At 38.9% G+C, this 23,317-nt stretch overlaps 1 protein-coding gene across 2 annotated transcripts in view; it reads left to right on the top strand.

The window, feature by feature from the left end:
- The window catches only part of PIP5K1B (phosphatidylinositol-4-phosphate 5-kinase type 1 beta), a 97,903-nt gene that overhangs the window by 24,574 nt on the left and 50,012 nt on the right, over positions 1–23,317 (top strand). Inside the window, exons 2-4 of one of the 2 annotated variants that reach the window (XM_010226316.2) lie at positions 8,646–8,727; positions 9,912–9,980; positions 21,512–21,642. In XM_010226316.2, the coding sequence (XP_010224618.1) occupies positions 8,725–8,727; positions 9,912–9,980; positions 21,512–21,642 (203 nt within the window). In that variant the 5' untranslated portion in view covers positions 8,646–8,724. Of the gene's footprint in view, positions 1–8,516; positions 8,728–9,911; positions 9,981–21,511; positions 21,643–23,317 lie in introns of those variants that run through there. The other variant, XM_088523374.1, reaches the window with a different exon arrangement.

Raw genomic sequence — 23,317 nt, forward strand, 5'->3', positions numbered from 1 at the left:
ATAAAACCGCTAATAACGAGAGTATGTACAAGCTGCAGCCCACAGCTTGTGAACTGAAGATGGATTAAATTGTCACAGATTTCTAAGTCATTCTCTTCCGTACTAAAAGCAGGCATGATGCTTGTGCTTCTCTCTTTCATTATGTCCCAGACCACATCACTGCTGTCTGACTCCGCATCTGCACTATGGAGCACCTTTCCTTTTGTCTAAAATAATATTTTCTTGCTGCCTGCTTTCACATGTGGCTATTTACGTCTTATTCAATGCTTACTCCTATATGTTCATGCTATGCTTTTTATGCTTATTATAAGCCATTGGCCTATTTTCCATTCATGGAATGGCTCTTTCTGGAATTTAGGTCACGAAAGATCTTGGTTTGATCATATTCCTTTCTCCCAGCAAGTTGCGTTTGTTTGTAGCTCTCTGTCTTTCCTTTAGCAAGCAACACTTCCCATGAGCTCTTTTTCCTCTTGTGTGAAACATCATTTCCATTGGATCTTACCTACCAATTATCCAAGTGCTTCTGCTTGCCTGGCTTTTCCTCTAAAAACCATGATTGTTAGCTGTCGTGTGATCCCTGCCATTAGTTTCCGTGTGCTGTCAGTCAAACGTAGAAAATATTTCCCCACTGTTCTCTTGTTCTCTCTTTTTCCCTTTTTTTTTTTCTACTTGCACAACTAATTTTTTTCCTAACACTCTGCAGCAATTTGTCAGACAGTTGTGTGATAATGTTATCTCAAGTCCTGTGTCTGGTGTGTGTTAGTAGCATTCAGACCACTGTCATGTTAAAGGTGCAAAGTGTTGAGGCCGAGGTGTGGTTCTAGGTGTGAGATGTCTTTTACCCATGCCCTTCCTCACAGCAACTTTTGTTCTATACAGCATTCAGGCATTTCCTTCTCTCCTTTATTTTCTGGAGAAAATTTCTGGAAAAAATTCTCTCCTTTTTTTCAGGACCTCATCTCACAAGTTTTATTCATTTGCTAACTCCTATAGACTTTACCAAGAGACTGATGATCTCTTAAGAGCAGCTGTTGTTGGCACAGGAAATCTCAATTACAAAACTACAAGAATGAACTAGGAATTGTTCCTTTGGTCTTCTACAAATGTGTCTTTCTGCTTTGCATGCTTTTCAGTCTCTTACAAAAAAAAAGAAAAAAGAAGAAAGAAAAAGAAATTAATGAGGCCTTTTCACTATATAAAAGGAGGTCCTGTTAGCAATTTCTGCAAAGTACACAGTGTGACGTCAATCATGTCAGGGATCAAATGTTTGTTCTTTCTGATTGCTAGTCTAGGACCAGTGATTTGGAAAAGTCGCATAGTTGTTAGGGGCATTGATGTGCACATATTCTCTCTACAGGACTCCCAAGTTATCTGTAAGATGCAAAATTTTGAAGATACCCAAATTACAAATGGAAAGGAATTTTGCCAGAGGAACACTGTATTCTGTGTTTCCAAAAAATTGTATGTTTCATTTCCTCTAATGAAAAAGCAGTGGGAAGCAAGTATCCACCTGGAAAAAAAATCATAGCATTTATTTTCAAAACAAAGGATGTGATTGTGTTTGGTTGTATAAGGTTGTGTAGAAAGAGAAAATAATATGCAGCTATATTTTGTGATACGACTGTGCCTCTTTCTGTGACTTGTGTATTATATTTGTAGGTTAGTCTGTCTCACATCAGAGAGCAGGCTAAAGCACTAATGGCACTTCTTCAAGCAGGACAGTGCTATTGTAAGTATTTGTAAACTGGGGTGGAGGTGATACTTGCTGATGCTTTTTTATCTTTTATGTACTTTCCTTTCTGAAGGCTAAAAGAAAAGGAAAATAGATGATCATCTGGTACTTCTTGCTATAAATCACATCATCAAAACTTAAACATATGTAGTTTTGAGGCATACATTACTCCCTCTAATAAATTAATTCTCAAGTTCAGCTTGCAAACTGAGAAAAGACTTGTGCCCCTGTTATTGCCTTTTTTTTTTTTTTTTTTTTTAGTTTTCATTCAACTACTGTACTTCCTGAGAATAAATATTTTTGAAGGAATCATACAGCATCCAAATAATAGCACTGTATTTAGTCTAGCTACTGAGAGCCTAGAAAATCTGGCAAGACATGGAAACCAATATGAGTTTTTGAGCCAAGTGAGTGAAGGTGATGTGGGCGGCTGCAACGGTGTAGAGGAGGTGAGCAGCCTGAACGGCAGCTCCGCGTTGCCTGTGCTCGTGTTTGCGTAGTTCAGAAGCAGCCTTTGTGCTGTCCTGTCGTTGAAGTCCAGGAAGACAGGACTATCGAGGGAAAAAAACACCCTTTTACATTTTGTCTCGGACCTGGATTTCATTACTGTTAGGATACTAATTGCAGTCTGCATGTCCCTCTAACTTTGGAAGCAAAATAGCAAAAGTAATTAGAAAGATTAGCAGGTTAATAGGACCTTTAAACTGTCCAAAATGAGCTGGACTGTAGGGATGTCTGAAAAATAATCCATTTTTTGCCAGACACAACAGGCTTTACAATCTGTCACGTGATTTTTTTTTTTTAACTTAATGAAGACATCACATCTGAAATTGTTTCCTAATATTAATATTTGAAAATTGAAAGAGGTAGGTCTTGCTGGTAGAACAACCCTCACTGTTCTGTGTGAGAAGATTTCACCCTGCAGGTTTGACTTTCAATCACACTTTCTACCTCCATAGTCATCTAACAAATAAATAAATAAGAAAAAATTAAAAAAGAAAAAAAGGATGTGGGAGAGCTTGCCAAAATAACAGACCTAACCACTGCCATGCATATGAGAATTTTTTGCTGCCATGTTTTTAGCAGGACAAATCAATGGCAACTCCTTTGCAGTAGAAAGCTCTTACTGTGGGTATTTGGAAAGAGGCAGTGATTCCAGAGGTGTATCTGGTGCTTCTGAAACCTTTCAAGGTATGGCAGCAGATATTAGACGTGTAGTGCACCAGCTATCGTGGAGAAATCTCAGCAAACCAAACTTTGTTGATGGTATTACTGAGTTTTGAGATTCTTAGCTGGAAGCTCTGAAACTGAGAATTTATGAAAGAGGGGAAAAAAGTTTTTCTAGAATGTGTAGTGGTTGCCCATCACAACATGTAAGCATTTATTTCATTCTCAGGACATGTAAGCCTAAAATGCTTTGTTTTTACTCCTTGAGTATATCAGGTATATGAACACAGGGACATGTTTGACCTTAGATGGCTACGTGGCTTCTGCTGTCAGAAATTGAATCTATTCCACAAACTAGTGTCTGGGATACTTGGATACTTACAAAAAGAAAAAAAAAAAACAGTCTGAACTGTGTAGGTATTTCTGTATAATTAAGTGACCAAATAAATTATTTCAGTCTTTACTTAAGGTGTACATGAGAATATATGACTAACCTGCTCCAAGGTTTTTAGAGCAGGGATTAATTCTTAATTATGGAGAAAGCTATAGGATGTTTCTTGAATTGCCCTCTTTTTTTTGCTCTGTGTGCTACACCAAATTTTCCTTTTGCTTGTTGACATCTGCTTAGTGGTGCTCTGCTTAGCATTGCTTGCAGGCTCCTGTGTACTCTGAATCTGTTTGGTCACCTCACAGTGGAGTTGATTAAGCCTTCCAGATCATAGTCAGTGGTCCTAAAGCATAGTAAAATACTCTGGAATAAGTTAAAATATGATTTCTAGGAGTACTGTTAGTCTTGACAAGTTCTAGGAATTTGGGTCAGACATTCGTTTATGTTAAAAATTCATTTGTTTTATGATTTTTCTTTAATTAATGAGAGGAGGAGAAAAAAAATACTTCTTCAGCTCCTGTTCCCAGGGACACTCAAAAACATGCTGATATTTTTAACTTGGTTTTCCTATGGAAACAAGATGTAGGCAGGCAAGCTTCATGTGTGTGATTTTGTTTGTGTGTGTGTGTGTGTTCTGAGGCTCTTCCCTTGCAGATAATTTTCTAAATAATCCTACTATTCAAATTTTCCTAGAGAGGGAAAAGGAAATCTTTTCAGCAGTGTCAATGAAATTTGCCAATAATCTAGGATTTCAGCAAATTTAATGGGAAAAGAGACAAGTGGAGATGACCTCCAGCTGGGAAAATTGTTACCAACAGTAATTTGGTATCAAGCAGCAGAGAATCCGCATTAGAGTAAAATTATAAATGCACCAATAAATCAAATGTGAGAAAAAGTTTGTTCAGTGCCCAAGAAGATGTGAGCTCTAGTCTTGGCCACCTTAAAACCCAAATAGGCAGGGAAGTTAGTTTCAATAGTGCCTTTTCTCTTGCAACTATTTTCTTATACTTTGTGTTGTGAGAAAAATAGCAATATCTTTCAAAGACCTTTTTTTGCACACAAGCTTTTCTTTTTAATCTTCTACATTGAGCCAATGATTCTGGATGTCTATCAGTGTAGCAGAGAGATAAAAAAAAATGAAAAAGCTGATGGAAATTGCATCTCAAGTGTGTCATCTGGTCAATGAAACTTATCTTGTAAGAATTTGGTAAAGCAGGAGAAATTAAGAGAAAAGCACATTTGACAGGGAATATGTGATGCTTCTTTGTTTGCCTGTGGAGGTGAAGAGGACGGTAGAATCCAAGGAATGATTTCAGGATAGGAGTGAATATTCAAGATAAGTATTTAGAAAGAAAGTATTTTTTATATAATCAAAAATGTATTGTTGGAGTTCTTCCATTGTGGATCATTTTTGGTTTGGAGATTTCTTGCCTTTCTACATCACAGCATAACAATGATTTCCAGTTTTACATTGGAGCTGAAGTCTGAGAATTTGACATTGTGCCTCAAGGTTTGGTGGAAGTTTGTCACCATACAGATCTGAAAGTCTTTTTAGTGAATTGAGGAACTGACTTTCACAACTACTACCACAAGAAAAAGCATGGCTGAGCAAATTTTACAGTAAAAGTGGATTTTGCAACAAGTGATTTTCATAATGCTCTTAAAAGATGCTTCTTTAAAGCCACAGTAACAGAGGAATGACATAGGCTGTGACTGTGATGACTCTCTTTAATGGGAGACATTACAGATTCTGTTTTGTAACTTTGTAAAAGTGCTGTTTATGACATTTTTGCAAGTAGTTCTGACAAGCTACCTTTGTCAAGAATACTTCTAGTTATTTAGGGCAGATACCCTAAATACTTCCCTCTGTCTGATGCTAATTTATTGAGTTTTATATGAATTTAATATGAAATGCATGGTATATATATGAAAATGTATAAGCAAATTATATGCTTTTTCAAGGAAGTAACTGTTGTATTTTTGCTATTTTGTATCTTTCTGGAGAGCGAGTGCTTTATTAGTGGTCATCTTAAAGAAATACCTTACCTGAAATGCATAAACATTGGAGAACCAAATTTCTGGATTGATTCCTGAATTTTAAGTGCCATCCTAATGCATTCATTAGAAAAATTTTACTGGTGTTTCTAGAAAACTCAGGTGTTTGTCTCAGACTTTTAAGCATCCAAAATGTGTCTCCAAATAGTCTATGGGTATTAGTATCTTACCAGACATAAAGAAACATAACTCTTCTATTCTCCCTGTGTTCACTAAGAAATTTTAAGTGTCCTTTTGTTTTGCTTTTCGTTTATTTTTTCACTCCTCATATTTAAGATGATAGATGAAAAGATAGGAGTACTTTTTCACTCAAATGAAAATTCACCTTCTCCATGTCCTAGTGCAGAAAATTATTAGCAGTACATCTGAGATGCTTCCATGAAAGCTAGGAGAAAAATCCACATTTAGAAATCACACTTGGAAAATGTGAAACTTGATTCCTAAGCAGTGTATTTTGTGTGTGTGTATTTCAAAAATGTTTTATTTTAAAAATGATCAGAAGATACTGAAAAATGTGTTCTTCAAGTGGAAGACTTTTATTATGCATTTATTTTGATAATGGAAAGAAAGCCAAACTCGTTTCTGGATGGCTGAATTTGCAGGTGAAGCTGGCGAGAATGTAACTAGCATTTGTCATGGATGTCTAATTTGTTGAAGTTTGTGGAAATGCTGATGTTCCCAGAAAATTGAGCTAAATTGACCATTGAAGAAAGAGTAGTACCTGTTTCTATGAGCTGTAGCTTAGAAAATAATGTTATGTAAAAACAGGTAATTACTTACCAACTGGCAATATGAATGCTTTCTATTCTCACTAAAATACAAGTTTCTGAAGTGTAAGAAATATGCAGTTACAAATTCAAGGAAAAAAGAGAAGCTGGATGGGAAACTCGCACTTACTTACTGTCACAGTAACTATCATAGTCATCTTGTTTTCCAAACTCTGACTGTGTGGTGGGAAAATCAGACTTACTGCTTGAATGAAATTAGGGAGTGCAAGATTTGACATTTCCAGTAAGAAACTAAATCATAATACACGTGTTTTCATTTGAAACAGCTCTAGTTTTGCTTTGTTTTAATCTGCACTTCAGACAAGCTTATTGACACTTGGAATTCAAGGCTTTGGATGAGTGTCTTGGGAACCAACCAATGTCACACGAGTTTTGGCTGCAGATTAGACTCAAGGTCGGGTTGCTTTTTCTCCAAAACAATTCTGGAAAAAATACATTCTTTATATTTTTACAGTGCTTTAATGTTTCCCTTAGCACCAGCTAGGGTGCTAACAAGAGGTCTTTATAGCCCGGTCTTGCATTGAATTTTTACAGTATTTTGAAAAGGCTTTTTCTCCCCACTCCCAACATTATTTTGTTGTGAATCTGTCCTCGGTCAGACACATGCAGTCATCCAGTGCTGTAGTTAAGATAATTTCCCCACACTGTAATAAATGCACAGTCGTTTTGAGTATGATCATATCTCAGGAGGTTTGCAGGAGATATTACCATAGCTATGATCATTTGAGTGAGAGCAGAGGAATGAAGTGGGTGATATGGATTATTTTTTGGGAGAGCTTTCCCTAGAGGTCAATCCAATTAATCAGCTTTTGTACTATTGGTGATTAAGTTGAAATATGAACCTTTCTCCTAAGAAAGTGGATTTAACAAGAGTGCTGGATGTCTGTTTTCTTGTATCCATAATTGCAAACCTGGGTTAGTGTTACCTAGTGATATAAAATATATGAATATAGAGTCATAGAATCACAAAATGCTTAAGGTTGGAAGGGACCTCTAGAGATCATCTAGTCCAACCCCCCTGCACACGCAGGGTCACCTAGAGCACGTGGCACAGGACTGCGTCCAAGTGGGTTTTGAAGATCTCCAGAGAAGGAGACTCCACAACCTCTCTGGGCAGCCTGTTCCCGTGCTTCGTCACCCTCACTGCTAATACATTTTTCCTTAAGTTCCTGCAGAACTTTTGGTGTTTCAGTTTGTGGCCGTTTCCCCTGGTTCTGTCGGTGCCACCACTGGACAGAGGCCGCCCGCTTCTCTCTGCCGCCCTCCGCGCCCCAGGAGCGGCGCCACCACGGAGGGTGCAATATAGATACGTTGGATAAATTTTAGTCAATTTTAAAAGATCTTTAAACTGAGTCATTGTCTCTAGTAGGAGTTTTAAAGTGTAGCATGATGGAAATACATAGGCAAGTAATGGATTTTTTAATTAAGATGTATTAATTGCTCGAAGACTACAATAAAGAGTATAGCTAGCTGAGGCAGGGGAAATGCTGTTTTGAACTGTTCTATAAAAAAGCTTTTGAATCTGGAGGAATAGCTGTATTGGTAGAGAGCTTAAAGATGATAAGGAATTTGGTGCGAGGAGGAAGAAGCTGATTCCAAAGAGCTATTAAACAATGTCTGGATATTTAATGTTCTGCCATATGTGTAGTCAACCATTTTAATACCTCACCTGAAGAATATTAGTTGCAAAAATTATATTGTATAGAAATTACTATTAGAGAAGACTTCCAAAATTAGTTTGTTTCACAGAATCACAGAGTAGTTGAGGTTGGAAGGGACCTCTAGAGATCATCTTATCCAATCCCTCTGCTCCAGCAGGGACACCTAGAGCACATGGCACAGGGTGGCATCCAGGCAGGTTTGGAAGATCTCCAGAGAAGGAGACTCCACAATCTCTCTGGGCAGCCTGTTCCAGGGCTCTGTCACCCTCACAGGAAAAGTTCTTCCTCACATGGAGATAGAATTTCCTGTGCTTCAACTTGTACCCATTAGCCCTTGTCCTGTCACTGACCACGATGGAAAAGAGTTTGGCCTGGTCCTCCAGATTTGTTATTTAAAACCAAACAGTGCTCAGTCTTCCAGATGCTCACTTCTGTCACTCAGCTTTTTTCCTTGGATGGAATTAATAATATGGGATGCTCCATGTGAGTGGGGATTCTAATTTTTGGTATTTTTAACTCCTCATAGAAGAGCATGTGTAATTACACAATCCTGCACAGTATGTGTGTTTATTGCTCCATATTAGTGTTGTTATTGCCACAGTAGTGGCAGGATCTAGGGCAAAGGCAATTTAGGTTGCACTGATTTTATCCTGGGTAGAGCTGCTTGTTTCTAAGTGTGTGTAATAACCAACGAGTAACCAAGATATATGAGAAGTCTCTTGAACAGCATCACTTCTAGCTGGGTTCTTGCCTGCTGGGGCCAAGAAATAGTATTACAAGGAATTCTAAAGCTATTCTTGAGATATAAATCTATGATGGCATAATGATAACAGACTTTTTTGTTGTTTTAATAGGTCCTGGAAAATATTAACAGCACCAATGAATGAGTTGACCCCAGCTCTCAGCTCCAGATGACTTGCCCTGCAGTTCAGAATGGTATGTATGCTTCCATTATGAAACTGTTGGCAAAATCTAGCAGCAATTTTTAGAATATGTTCTTGTAGCTTTTTTTAACCTTGGCAGCTGCTCTTGAGAGTGACTGACCCAGATAATCTGTAATTTAGTGATTTATTCTTGATCTATTGCTGCTTCACAGCAATGGTAAGATGTAATGTCAAATACCTCCTTGCAACTTCGAGGCGGATGCAGTAAACTAATGAAGAAAAAGTCCTTGTGCTGTTGAACTATGCCCCTGAGAGTCTGGCTCATATGCACAAGCCTCACACTTTTGCCCATGCCTGGCCCCTCAAGCTCATCTCACAGGATCTACAGGGCAACAGATTTTCTGACACACTGTACTGTGTGTCAGTCTGTCTGCGTAGCTACAAAGTGATGAGGAAAGATGCAGGAAAGGGCGATGTGACCCTTCATGCTGAGACGACACTGTCCTTTTAGTCTACGTGGATAACGTGAGTGCTGTTGTTGTCCTGCAGGCATGTAAGGTACTGACAGTAGATAGGACAGGTGGAGGATAATTTGCATCACCTACATTTTTTTTTTTATGTCAGGTGTAGAATCAGTGCTCATAACAAAAAATAACCCCTTTTAGTAAAGAAAAAGTGAAACTGGAGGTGTGGTTTGGATATTGGTGCTGATGGGATCTGCTGATGGGGCTAAGGCTAGGCCTCCAAACTAAAGTTGAGATGTTACGCAGGAGTGGATAAAGATAGAGGAGCAGGGATTATCAGGAGCAAAGATTTTGTATATACTTGAAGATATGCTACTTGCTCAAAAAAAAGTAAGATATTATGAAAGAGATAATAGCTGAATTAGCAATGAATTCACTGATTCAGATGGTTGAATTCCAGAATAAGTAGGAGAATAGGATATGTCAATGCAGATGCAAATTTCCCCTACACAGAGAGAAGCAGGTTACTTTAGTAATAATAAAATACTATCTTCAGCTTTTCTAGACTTTGTTTTAACAGAGAGATCTCAAAAAGAAGAAAACTAAGGATAACTTAATTGGAAGAGGAGCAACATGAAATGTGCCTGATCTTGGTTGCTAGCTGACCTCTGAAGTGTCTGAATTTAGCAAAAACTGGCTAATGATTTGTATATTCTGCGCACATATTTTCTAATGTAAATACCATGTTTATAACCTAAGCTTGTGTTGTTAGATGTCGTCTGTTACTGAAAATGGAGATGCCTCTGCCAGAAAGCCGAATGAAGAGAAAACATATAAAAAGGTAAGACACGTTAACTTTTCTCTATACCTTTTACCTTTCATTTTGGATAATTGAAACATACTGTAAGTGAAATATACTTTAGAACCAACTAATACAGAAATACAGAAATGAACAAAGGATGTGCTATGATTCAACTGAAAGTGTGTGTGTGTGTGTTTTTTGTTTGTTTGTTTGTTTTTTTTCTTCCTGTGAAATCATAAGACATTTCTGCAGGGCCATCTAATAGAAAGCTAGTTCACTTACGGCATCTTTAAAATATGCACACTTGCTGTATATGGAAAATGCTCAGTTTTTAGCAACTGAGATTTCTCTGAGCACAAAATCATTAGTGCCAAAGTGTCATCACTTTGTCAATATGCACCTACTGTGTGCGCTTTTTTAACATTAAAAAAAAATCAAATAATATTTCTTAATGGTCAGATATCCACATGCCTCTGCTGTATATGATAGGTTTCTGCGTATCATCTGCAGTACGCCTGGTTAAGTCAAGGAGAATAATAAACTACTTCCAGTCCCTTTTGTTGACAGACACATTGTCAGCATTTTTCTTGCCTTGAAGTTTCAGCTGTTTTTCTCAGAACTGACTTTAAAATATTGAAGTCAAACTTGTTTTTGAAATATGGTACCAGAAAGGAACAAAGCTCAATGTCTGGGGTAGACACACATGCAGCTTTATATTTCTAGAATAGATGAGACAAATCTGGGTAGTTCCTCACCATGTGAGCTTCCTTCCCTCTTCCTCTCTCAACTGCTAAATTCACAATATTCCAGGGGAAGCCTTGTAAAGCATAATCACTTTGGCACCAGTATCTTTCCTGGAAATGTGTCTCCGACAAAGCCTAGCAATTGCAGCAAATTCTATGCTTTCCCCTGAGTTTTTGGCTTTCTGCTCTTTTATCTTATGTTAGTTAGTTGGATTCCTGTTCATGTGCTCACATCCCCCAGTGTACTCTGTGTGAGATCCTGTATAGGAGATCCTCCAGAGCATAGTGTTAGCAGCAAATTTTGTTAGTAAGCTCCTGCTTTTTCTGTGAATGTTGATAATAAAAAGATTCATGCATTTTGGTCCCGTAAGTTATTTATGAAGAACTTTACTTCACCTGATGCTTTCCACTTTAATAAGGTGTCTGCTTGGAAGCCAAGCTCCTTACATACTTTGCAGTTTCTGTTGGTTCACACCCTCTCTAGATTTCCCAGGTAATGCCATTTCACTTTTTTTTTTTTTTTTTTTTTTTTTTTTTTTTTTTTTTACTGAACTGCAGGCAAGCCAGTTGCATTTGTCTAGAAGGTTGGCTATGAGGTGAACTGTCATGACCTGTGTTTAACAGAACCATCTTATACCATCTCCCATTTAATTCCTGTTTTTGGTAACTCTCCTACAAGATCTTGCTTATGAACAGGCATTCACACTTAAGATCAGACCCATCTATCTATCTGGTGTTGCTCACAACCCTGCTTGATGCAGGGTGTTGCACTTACGCAGGTATTGCATTTGCATTTCCCCAGTCATGTATTATTGCCCGTCAGTGCTTTGGCTGGAAAACGTGTGCAGCTCTGTCTTGTGAGTTCCTGTGCGGCTTCCTTGAGCTCTTTCCTCAGCTGGTGCTTGCTCAGCTCCTGGGGCACTTCCCGTTCCCATCCCACCATCGATTCCAGCGGAAACACTTAGGCAAGGTACTCACATAGGTCCTGACTGATAAGCTGATAAGTACTTCTGGCCCACCCTTGTAGCTCAAAGGGCTTGCTTCCCTGTTTTTTGGGGGTTTTTTTTTGTTGTTGTTGTTGTTGTTTTTTTTTTTCTTTATGCAAAATAAAGATGAAGAAGCTTCTGCTGTTCATGTTGCAACATGAAGGCCCTTCCTTGTCTTATAGAGCAGGTGCCCCAAAGTGCCTCTTTAGCTTTTTTGTCTTAGCATCTTCAAAGGAACTTCCCGATTAGGAGTCTGAAGTGGTTTTGTGTCAAAAATTATATGATATTCAGGTACCTGCTGGCATGTCTATAATGCCAAAACTAAATTAAATTTCTAGGATAAGTAATGCTCTGATACTGCCCTGCTGAAGGGTACGTTTTCCTCATGCCTGAGGAAAAAATACCAAGACGTTCCTCAAATTCTGATTTAAAAACAAAATAATAGGTTGTGTCTCAAAGAATTTCGCATTTTGCTTAATTATATACTTTATCCAGTCATCTTGTAGAGGTTATGTTTGTTCAGCATTAGTCATATGTATAAAGTACATGCAAAAGGGGAAAGTGATGCATGGAAAATATTTCTGTGATGTAAGATCTGACGACCCATAAGGCAAAATGAAACGATGTAAATGTCCTGGCTTTATAAGCCGTGTGTCAGATCTTACAGATTCTCTGTGTTAGAAATAAGCCTACAAATTAGTATATATTAAATAATATGCTGTAGTTGCTTGATCTGAAAATATAAATATCCCTTACTAAGAACTGTGAACATTAAAGGAAACATGGAGGAATATTAGAGAAATAATTGCAATTCCTTGATACTATTGTTTAGATCTATTTTATGTAAGTATGAAAAACTAGTATTTTAACCTAGAGAAAGAGGTAGCTTTATGGAGTGTAAACGAAACTGCTTACCTTAGTGCAATGCAATCTGTCCCATTGACACAAGGATGAATAATGGCTAACTGAAACCTATTTTCATCAGAGAACAAATGATTTCTGATGGCTGTTTGAGGAAAAACATTCTTCTGCTGAGGCATGCAGAAAAACTTCACATTCTTTCTGTCTCAGATCTCTCCTCCTCATTTCTGAGGACCCTGGAGCAGATGCTGCCGGCAGAGCTTTGAGTGGCAGCTGAACCGGCATAGCTGAGGTGCAAGGTGCTGGGCTGTGCAGTTGTAGCTATTGAGTACCATGTTACTAGATGCAACAGCTGGGAGATGAGGGGGAGGCAAAGACCCTTCAATTCTCTCCCTTTTCTGTTCTTTCTTCTTCATTTTCTAATTCTGTGCTTTGCGTTCTTTCTGTTTGTACAGTCAAAGTGTGCACTGCTGAGAGTGATGTTCTCATCTAGTGCACCTCGTCTCTGAGGACTGCCTAGAGGGGATAAATGAATTTGCAGGTCTGTGTCAAGAGGAGAGACTTGTAAGCGTTGCTGGTGAAAATGGGTGCTCCTCAAAATGTGGTTTCCTTCCAGATGTCCTCTGTGTGTGTGTGCTCCAGTGTACTTTGGCCTGCTGTAATTCTTTACGACACAGTTTGGCCCTGACAGAGCTAGCAGAGGGGTCACTACTTGCCTGTGCATCCTCCAGGAAAAGGAATTTGTTTATAATGGAAACATTTTCCCTCAGGCTTATGGTATTTTTGTTCTGTTTTAGTAGTATGTTCCAAACAAGCATTGAATTTATGTAGTTAAGTAGTTAGAAAGGAGCTTTTCTTGACACAATTATCTCAAACTTCATCCAGGGCAGGACTTTGAAGAATAGTATTCTGTAGGCCTATCAGTTACATTCCTGGACTTAATTTTTTGAGATATTTTCTTTATGTTTTTGTTCTATGAATATTGATTCTTTTTTCAATATTCATGAAATTCAAACATGAATATTCATGTTTGCTCCGCTTTCATGGCAGAGGAAAATCAGACTTGCCACATGCCTGAGTGTTGAATACTTGGGAGCTCCAAGAAAATATCCTGGATTGCTAAAAGCTTGTGAGATGCCTTGTGCAAGCATTGCTAGAACATCCTCAGATACTGTACACTTTCTGAAATGCATAGCTAAGCCAAGGCAATGGCATGGTTTCTGTACTGAATCATTTTTATCGATTGAGCTGTAATATTTTATAATAATTTTTTTCCTGCCACTGCTATCTGACGCAAATGTTCTTGAGAAATGTTGGAACACAACTTTCTGTGACATTATTACATTAGTAAACCAAAGCTTTTCCTTGAATATTTTCACTCTAGAAAGGACTTGTTGGAAGTGGGTCTATAAGACTCTTCAGTGTGGTCCTTCACTACAAACATTTTAATCTGTAGGCCCAGCTGTTTCTTTCAATATTTCAAATTTCGTGAAGTGTCTGAATTTCCAAAGAATGTAGATATTATCTGAAAATTTTCAATCACTCTATTCAAAGATTTTGGCTAGTCAGCCAGAAATTCATAGAAAACTCCACTGCACCTATATCTGGGTATAAAAAATCTGAAATCTTGCAACTGTGGCCAGCTTTTTGAGTGTGGTTGTTTTTGCTGTTGTTTTCTCCCCAAAGAAAGAAATAAGGAGGAAAAAAAAAGAGAAGCTCTAGATGCTTTCTCCATTTCATGTTTGGAATCCTAGGCAAAAGACCATGGCAACACAAAGCAGTCACCAGACTGAGCTGAATATCCATCACAATCTTGTCCCTGTTGTATCTTGAGGATACATTAGACACTTCTAATTTCCTCCCAATATTTTGCAACCTCTTTTTTTGTGAAAATCATGATAGTTGCACCTGACTCCAATTACTACATGCAGGTTTTGCACTGTGATGTCCTCAGACCGTATTGTAATCCTAATTCTGCCTAGGGGTAAACCAAATCTAAGCAGGATCCTGGCAATTAATACTGGGCTGGTGGCACGCCTGAGGCACAGACAGATCTGCTAGACCATATTAAGCAAATAGAAGAAAGTCACACCAGAAAGCAAGGCAGATGCTCGTTGTGCTCGTGCTGTGGAAATCTGCTGCTGGATTGTCAAGATCTTTGCTTGTAGACTGAAGGCTGTCGTGTACATATGCAATTAGGCTGTGCTGCATTCTTACATAGCCTGCGGTTGTTCTGCTTAGCATACTGTGAGCGCTTTACATAACCTACTCAAAATTGCATGTTGTGGAGTCACTTTGCCCTGCAGCAAACAGAGCTTACCTGGATAAGGGAAATCAGCTACCTGCTGCTAAATGTAAAGGTTTATGAGCAGTACTGCTACATCTCTGCGTTGGCTTGTCTGCTGTGTCTAATGTCTGCAAGTAGGGTACTTAATCTCACAGACTTTGAAATTTCCATCCTGGAGTTTGTGTTCCATTGGAACCTGCTTTCAGTGGCAGACTTTGAAGGACACTGAAGTTAGTGGCTCTTACAGTTTTGCTTGGAGCAATGGCTATTGCCAAACTTACAGAAATCCATTTGTTTTTCAGAGAAAGATAGACAAAAACCAAAGCATACCAAAGCAAACCGAAACTGGAAAAGCATACAATCCTCTATTCCTGTTCTAATAAAGTGCTGTTGATAATGACTAATAGCCCAGCCAACCCTGGAGAGCGGCATGTAATACTGCATTAGCTTGTGGTCAAGCAGGACTCCAGGATGCAGTGGAAAAGAGCAGCCCAAGGACATGGCATAGACCCCTGCAGTAAATAGCTCTTTGTAAGAGCCAGATGTATCTAGGTATTTCTGCTGAACTTTAACCTCTTCAGCTGCCTCTCTGCCATTGCTGCTGACCCATACTTTTCTCTATCTATGACAATCCCCTAATTGCAATACCCTGTTAAAACAGATACTGTGGTGTTTTTTTTTCCTTCTGTTTTTGAGTAATAGATTGCTTTATTATGACAAAAAAAAGTTGAGATAGCCATTTCTTCTGGAGGTCAGGGCTGCTACTTGAATAGCAGACTAGTAGCACTGAGTCCTTTCTGTGAGAGGGAGCAGCTTGGGAGTTTGTTCCTGAGCATCCTGGGCTCCTTGCAGAGGTCGAGTACCATGACTCGTGGTCTGCAGCCACGGGACCAGCAGAGAGGTGCTGTGAAATGCAAGGGTAGTACAGGCAAACTGTGGCTGGAGTGGCCCACGGTACCAGCTGTGGAGAACAGTAAGACTGGTTCAGCCACTGGGGTTTTCTAGGAGCTCTCTGTTTTAATCTCTGTATCTATTTTACTTGGTATAAAAGGAAACTAATGGATGGAGTGTATCAACTGCAGAGAGTGCACTGAGGTGGGGAAGCCACCTCCAGAAGATTTTTTAACTGAAACTTCTGCCAGTGTTGACTCAATGTGGCTGTTACCAAAACAAAACAAAAAACAAGGAAAAAGCTGCACGTACATCATGCATCTACCTGTAACTATTTACTATTCAGAGAGCTTCCTTTAAATGTAGCTTCAAGAGGAAATAGTGTTTTTCAGCAGTCACTTTCCTCGGGTGGTTTGGCTTATGGGTTTACAAAATTTATAAAGCTTAGTTTCTTTTCAGAAGTCTGGAAAAGATAAACTGTGTTTGCATGGGAGTGGTAGTGTGTGTAGATTCCTGGTACATACGATAACTGGTATAACTGAAGAACAAGCGCTTGCTTGTAATAGAAAATTCCTAGGACAGGAATGTGACTCTAATCAATCCTAATCCGTGTGACTTGAATTGTTTTTGAGTAAATCCCTGTGGATTTCACATTTTAAATTCAGTGATAATTCTGCCTGTAGGAAGGCTGTGATATACAAGTTATTTGCACTCGTCCCTTTCTCAAGTGTCATTGCCCATGACCGCAAGAGCAGAGCAGGTGTATTAAAAATTTTAAGGTGTGTAGCATGTGTCTAAATTTAAAATCAAAAATCAAGGAAAACATTTCTTCAAGAATTCTTCCCATACTGCTAGCCTCAAGTTGGGTAATATGAGTTAGAAGAAGCTCTTTACACTACTTACTGTGGTGTCAGGTTATCTTAACACGCTTACAGTCTTATTGATGCCAGTGCATTCATACCGTTAATGTTAAAGAATCATAGTTTGTTCAAGCTCTAGGACCTGGGTTTGGTGGGTAGGAGAGCTGTGAAGCAGATGACCAGTTCCTGGATTAAGCAGTAGAGAGGGGTGAAGGAGCTACAGACACTTGCAGTAAGCGTGGCTGCAGGATTGCATGCATCAGGCCTGGTTCCTTCTCAAATCCCATCTGCTCCCCACTGCTTACACAGAGTTAGGATAAATAAGCCATCCCTACCTCTTTATTAGGTAGATTTCAAACCTGGACTGTTTTACTGATGTTTGTTTGTATGACAGTAGTTCAGAGGGTGGCAGAAAGCAAATATTGTCTGCAATTCGCAGGCTGATAATGAAGTAGAGTTTCGGAGCCCAGGAGTTTTTTTTCTCTTCATTGCTTTATAGCACTTGCAATAAGCCAGGTGTTTGCTGGAAGAGTTGCTATCCTTGCCCTAGAAAGTTTACAAGCTCAGTTTCAGTTACAATAAAAAGAGTGATAAACCGGGAGGACAGATAAACGAGGGCAAGGTTTGCACCCAAGCCGTCATGTAGCTAGTTTCAGCTATCTACTCTATAGGTTGGCTACCTTTAAAGGAGGCAGGGACATGGGCTGAATTTTCCAGGACTTGCTTTGGGGCAATACATAAAGCCTTAGCAAAGAGTAGTTGAGAGAGAAGAGTGAGAAAATAACTGCATGAATGAGAGCAAAAGGAAATTGTTTAGAACGTATAGAATAAAAGAAGCCTATGGCCAACACTGTTACTCTTTATTTATGGTTTGTTTCTAAAGGAATTGTTTCTTCGATCTCATAAAATGTGAAACTTGCAAGAAAACTTGTTTAAAACAATAAGCCTATTTGGTTTATTGGGTATTGTGTGCCCAGAGCCAGGCCCTTACCATCAAACCAGTGTTTAGTTAGGTTTTCCAGACATTTACATGAGTGGCAATGACCTTCACATTCTAATGGAAATAATTATTTGTCAATGTAATGTGCTTTCTAGTAGCTAGAGTAACTACATTTTGTCATCCCTGTTTTTTTCCACTTTTATTAAGGACTGTCCTTTTGCTAAGATACAGTTGCTTTTCGTAACCATGTAGTGAACTTGCACAGCTGCTAGGCAGCTTCATCTCAGTTGGATTTGTTAGCTGAATGCAAACTGCCTTCGCATACCTTGTGTCTGCTTAACACCTTTCTGAAATAAATATGTAAAAGAAAAATTATGGAACTAATTTATAAATGTTAAAACCTTACTTATTACATTCATGGGATTATGTGAAAATTTAAGTCCTCTCAAATTGGATATTAGGTTCCAGTTTATTCTGTTACTGTGACATAGGTTGCATATCACTTAGTTAGAAGATTTCAGCACAGGCTTATGACTGGAATAAGAAATTTGGGCACATTTGAAGTGTAGTAACTTGAAAAGAGTGGAATATAGTGAAGGAATTTTATAGCTTGAAAGGGAAATAACAAAGGGATCGCCGTATATCCGCCTGTTGTCACTGTTTTTACGATTTGCTGGGGCACTTTATTTGCTGAAGCACACGTCTCAGTGGAATGCAGCTGTTGCCCAGTGCTGCTCTGTGACCATTAAATGGGCCACTCATGTAAGTGGAAGTGTCCCAGCCTGCTTTGAAATATGGGCCCCCTGGGAAAATACATGGAGGAAGTTAGGGCAGGATTATGAGTCATGGCAATGACTCGGTGCTTGTGGCTGCAGGAGCCATAACTTATGTTATAGTTACCAATATAGCTACAGTTTTATGCTTTCCTTCTCAGAATGTACATAAGGTGCAGTTTAATCTGGGTTTGGAGACAAGTGACAGTCTTAATTATCCCTTCTGGAATAATGTCCGTTGAAACCCCAAAGAGGGAGGAACTGTACCTGATTCTGCTTGTGGCTTGGAGGGTAAATCCAGGGGCCCCTCTGTCAAACCAAGGATGTGTGTGGCTGTGTGACACAAAGCACTGATCTGGCTTGAATTCATTGTTCATTAAGTTATGCTCAGAAAATAACTGCCCGTGAGGTTAGAGCAGGTAGGCTTTCCACCGGTTCAGATTTCTGTTGCCTTCCTGCAGCCAGTAAAGCCACAACTATAAACTCACCAAAATCCACTTTCTGCTATGAGGATACAATTGCTGCAGTCTCTTGGTACTGCTCCCATGAACTGGGGAATTAACCGTGCCAAAAACTACAGCTGTGTCAGCTCTGTGGCTTGTATATGCCATTGCTGGAAGATCCAGCAGAGTGGTAGTACTTGGCTGATCCTGGGCTGATGCTTTAGGGTCTGCAGTACTTGAGCCACTGAAAGAAGTAGTCTCATCTGACTGATCTCAAACTGACAACAGTTTTATGGGCTTCTATCTTTATTAACTATTCAAAACCCACCAATGCATTTGTGCAGTAAACAGCAACACCCTAATCAGGAAAAGGGGGATAGAGCTTTTTGTTGTGCCCTTCTCTGTAGAAAATACAGCTGCTTTCAGAATGCACACAGTTTGCTAAAAATCCCTCAGTATAAAATACATGAACTGATGTTGTTAATCTTGCTGCTTTTTCTCATCCATTCATTTCTTAGAGCTTTAGAAGATGTTGATACTAGGTTAAATGATCCTAGAATTACTGTGAGGTTATGCTTGATAGATAGGTCCAGGGTCTTTTTTTGAACCTCTGCATGTAATTAATGTAAAGAAAAAATGATTTCTCTCCCTAAAAGGGAGAAATCTTGGCATAAAATGTTGCAGAGCTTTATTGCTTGCTCTACAGCAATAATGTACTGAAGTGGAATTGAAAGTTGTAATGGGTTTAGCTTTGAAAGTAGACTTTTCAGCCTGTGTGTGCAGTAAGAGAGGTGTCTGAACAAGAAAAAATGTAGGGGGGAGTGGAATTTTTCCACTGACATTTGGCACACTGACTTCTAAGGAATATATTTTTGTAGTAGTAAAATGAATGAATCAAGAACAACATTTCCCCTAGGGCTTGAGTGGTAGCTGCTTTATCTTCTCCTTAGGTTCTGTTTGCGATCACAAAATAATAAAATAAACTAAACAAGCGTTTGCACTGAGAGATTCCAAGGTTTGTTTTGTTTCATTTAAGGGTTGTGAAAATAAAAACTTGTCTCTTGGTAAAGGAGTTTTGGATAACTACCCTTTGTGGAGAATGTTAGCTCAGAATAGTGATTCACAAATAGGTGGGCTTAGGGTCAGCATGCTAAATCTTCTGTCAGTTTGTTTTAAAAAAAGATGTACAATATCCTGAATGGTTTCATAATATTGCTTTTGTTAAAGCCATTGCTCTGATTGCTACAGAAATGCTGAGGATTACTAATGGTGATTTGCTTGCACGTTCCTGACTATCAGTGGAAATTAGCAAAATCTTCTAGGTAAGATCCGTACCATACTACTAGAAAGCCCTACCTTCTGTCCTCTATAACCTGTATGTATTCTTTTGGATGTGCAGAAAACCTACAGAAATTATGTGCCTAAAAAGTGATTCAGAGTTGTTCTTTTGGAATCATATCACCAGTTTACCTGCTGTTTTCTTGCTTGACTTGTCCTCTGTTGTTAGTCAAAGGCAAATGCTGTATTATCCTAGCCACATCCAGTCCCTGCTAGAGCAGGGGGGTTGGACTAGATGATCTCTAGAGGTCCCTTCCAACCTCAACCGCTCTGTGATTCTGTGATTTTCTGATGTTTTTTTCAGTCTTTATCCTCTCTCTAGCAATGAGCAAGGTGTGCGTCCAGCTCTGAAGCAGAAGCTCTATTTGTATGTGCATTGGTTTGATCGAAGTTGCATAATCACTCCTTTTGTTGGGCATTAATCATTCATGAATAGAGGCCTTTCAAGAAAAGAAAAATGGGAATCTTTTTACCATGCAAGCCAAATCTTTGTAATAATCAAAGTAGCACTCTAAGAATGACTGTGTTGTTTGTTCCCACCAAATCGCCTCTTCTGAACTGTTATGCAAGCGGTGCTGGTTGTGCAGTCTTAATTATTTAAGAGTCACATATCTCTTGTCTTTTCTAAAAATAAGCAGTCACCCTAGCATATGCTGTTCCGAGAACTAAAATAAGTGATAGGTATACTTGAACCCATTCTTATATAATTCCAAGTTACTATTTATGAAATATTTTTGTTCAAGTGCTCCTGTAGTTCTAGCTGTGGAGCTTTTGATGCTCTTCATTTAATTTCATCTCTTGTTTGTTGAATAGATGAGATGCAAAATCTGAAAATAGACACTGAAATTGTATCTACAAAGTAGTGAAAATTCTTTACTATGGGAGTATGTTCCTTCTACTGTGAGTCTCCTTTATCCTTCCCAATGATCTGTTTTCCAATTCCATCTTTTCTTACAAATTCATTTCATGAGTAATTTCTTATTTTGACTTGGTCCTAGCATTTTAATCCAACAAGAAGGATTCAGCACAAAAGTTTCAGAGGTGGGTTCAATTTATGTGCTTACAGCACCAGTCGCAGTTCTTTCCCTGTTCTGATTCAAAACTACTCAAGGGTTCTGAAGGCCTAGTTAAGTCTGAAGTGTCTAGGTTAGAATCTGACGTCCAAACTGTTTGGGCAATTTAAAAATGCCTCAGTCTATACAATCAGAAAGTTGACTTTTTTTTTTTTTTTAACATTTTGCTGCATCATAGTATTTCTTCAAATCATTCAGCTGAAAAGTGGCCATCTTTGTTTAAATGTTTTCTTCTGTTCTCCAAGCTGAGAAAGTAAAAGATAACTAGAAATTATTTTTATGGAAATGATTATGAGTTTACTATAAAATGTTGCTGATAAAGAACAGAAATCTGTTTATAACAAACTGATGCTTGAATTCTTATTTTTTATGCAGACTGCATCCTCAGCTATTAAAGGTGCTATCCAGCTGGGAATTGGTTATACTGTAGGAAAGCTTACATCAAAACCAGACAGAGACGTCCTTATGCAAGACTTCTATGTAGTGGAAAGTGTTTTTCTACCAAGGTAAGGACAAGCCCATTCAATTTATTTTCTAGAATAATTTCATAGTGGAAGTTGAATTCAATATTTTACATAAGGATTTTTTTTCCCATTCTGGCAAAATTGGATTAGCATAAGCTTCTTTTAGGAGAAATGGAAAATTATATCATATTCATATTATCTTTGAAAATGCAGACTGCAACTTTGAGGCTTATGCCAACTAGGGAAGGAAAATAATTGTGATGGTTTGATTTACCCAAGCAATTTTTACAATTGAAAGGAATAGGCATATACACAATTTCTGCAGTCTTTCTATTGGTAGCCTCATTACCCTTGCTGGAAGCAAAACTAAAACTCCAAGCTGTGTGTCCTTTCCAGATGCAGCTGAGCTTTAAAGCTGTAATCCAGTTTAGAGAAAATGCCTTTCCTCTCCTTAACTGCTGTGGTTGAAAGAAATTGGTTGAACAGTTTCACCTGCAGATCCTGGAGCTAATACCTCCAACTGTGAGGTGATGAGCACCCAGAAGCAAGTGGTGGTGTGTAATCTTTTCACAGGATAGCAGCATCTGGAAGGGAACCTTGTGCTGCAGCACGTACTCACTTGTCCATCAAGAAACAGCATTTTTCATAAGCTTTCAGTATATACAATTTAGCTGCGAACTTGAGCCAAACCAAACCCCCACTTGCTGTAGCCAGTTCAGGGCAGTCTTGGTCCTTTTTAAGCTGCCCTGCTCTAACATATTCCTGTATTTTCTGTGCTGCATGCGTGCTTGACACCTCCAGGTCTTGGGGTGATGGGGCAGTGAGGTAAGAGGATGGTTGCTTTGCAGAGCCATAAGCATGTCTGCTCTTTCAACAGCAAGATGAGCACTGCTCCAGTGACACCTATAAAATAGACCTGAGCTAATAAAAATGCAGTGAAACAGCAGCTTGCATTCCAGCAAGGGAAAAAACATCTTTCACTCTTAGGGGGGAAAAATAATGAGCAGTGTTTTGTAAATATAATTGGAAACTGAAAAGAAATAGCCTCTGCCTGTCTCTCAAACCCTGAGGTAAGCTTTACTCTTGACTATACCTCTGCTTTGGTAACCATAGCAAAATACTTTAACCAGCGCACAGAGTTCATGAAGGAGAGGGAGACATTGGCAGTGGAAAAAATAGAACATGATTGGCCAGCTTATTTTGGTGCGTTACTGTTGCTCTTCAGGAATACCTCTACGGATTGCAAGTTAAGCATAGCCAGGGTTAGTTTGTAATGGGGTTGAATTGGATCAGAGTTTAACCCAGATTAGTTTAGGTGCTTGCTTTAAAGCGACTTTCAATAAAACACTGGTATCTCTGCACAGTGAGAGGATTTGAATTGCAAAGCTGCTTGCTTTCACTTGTGCACCCTGGCAGGGGACAGGGTGGGGCGTGCCTTTATTTTCTGTTTCACGCTGCAGCGAAACAGAAAATTCAGAAAATTCACAAAGAGAAAATTCTTCTTCCCTGTCTCATAGGACGGCCCAGAGACATTTATCACAAACTGCCTCTGGGAGCTAACTTGGCTGTTAGGAGGGGTCATGGTGAAAGAGCTCTCTGAGCTGGAGCCCAGATAGCATCTCAGTGGCACCACGCAGAAAAGTGCAGACTACCCTGACCCAGTTGATTTTGATGATACAGGGCACAGAAGACCAGCCTAACATCTTGAACAGTGAGA

This window comes from Tinamus guttatus, unplaced genomic scaffold (assembly GCF_059628265.1).
Source record: "Tinamus guttatus ecotype Peru unplaced genomic scaffold, ASM5962826v1 Tinamus_guttatus_pri_ptg000185l, whole genome shotgun sequence".
In the NCBI taxonomy this organism is placed as follows: Eukaryota; Metazoa; Chordata; class Aves; order Tinamiformes; family Tinamidae; genus Tinamus; species Tinamus guttatus.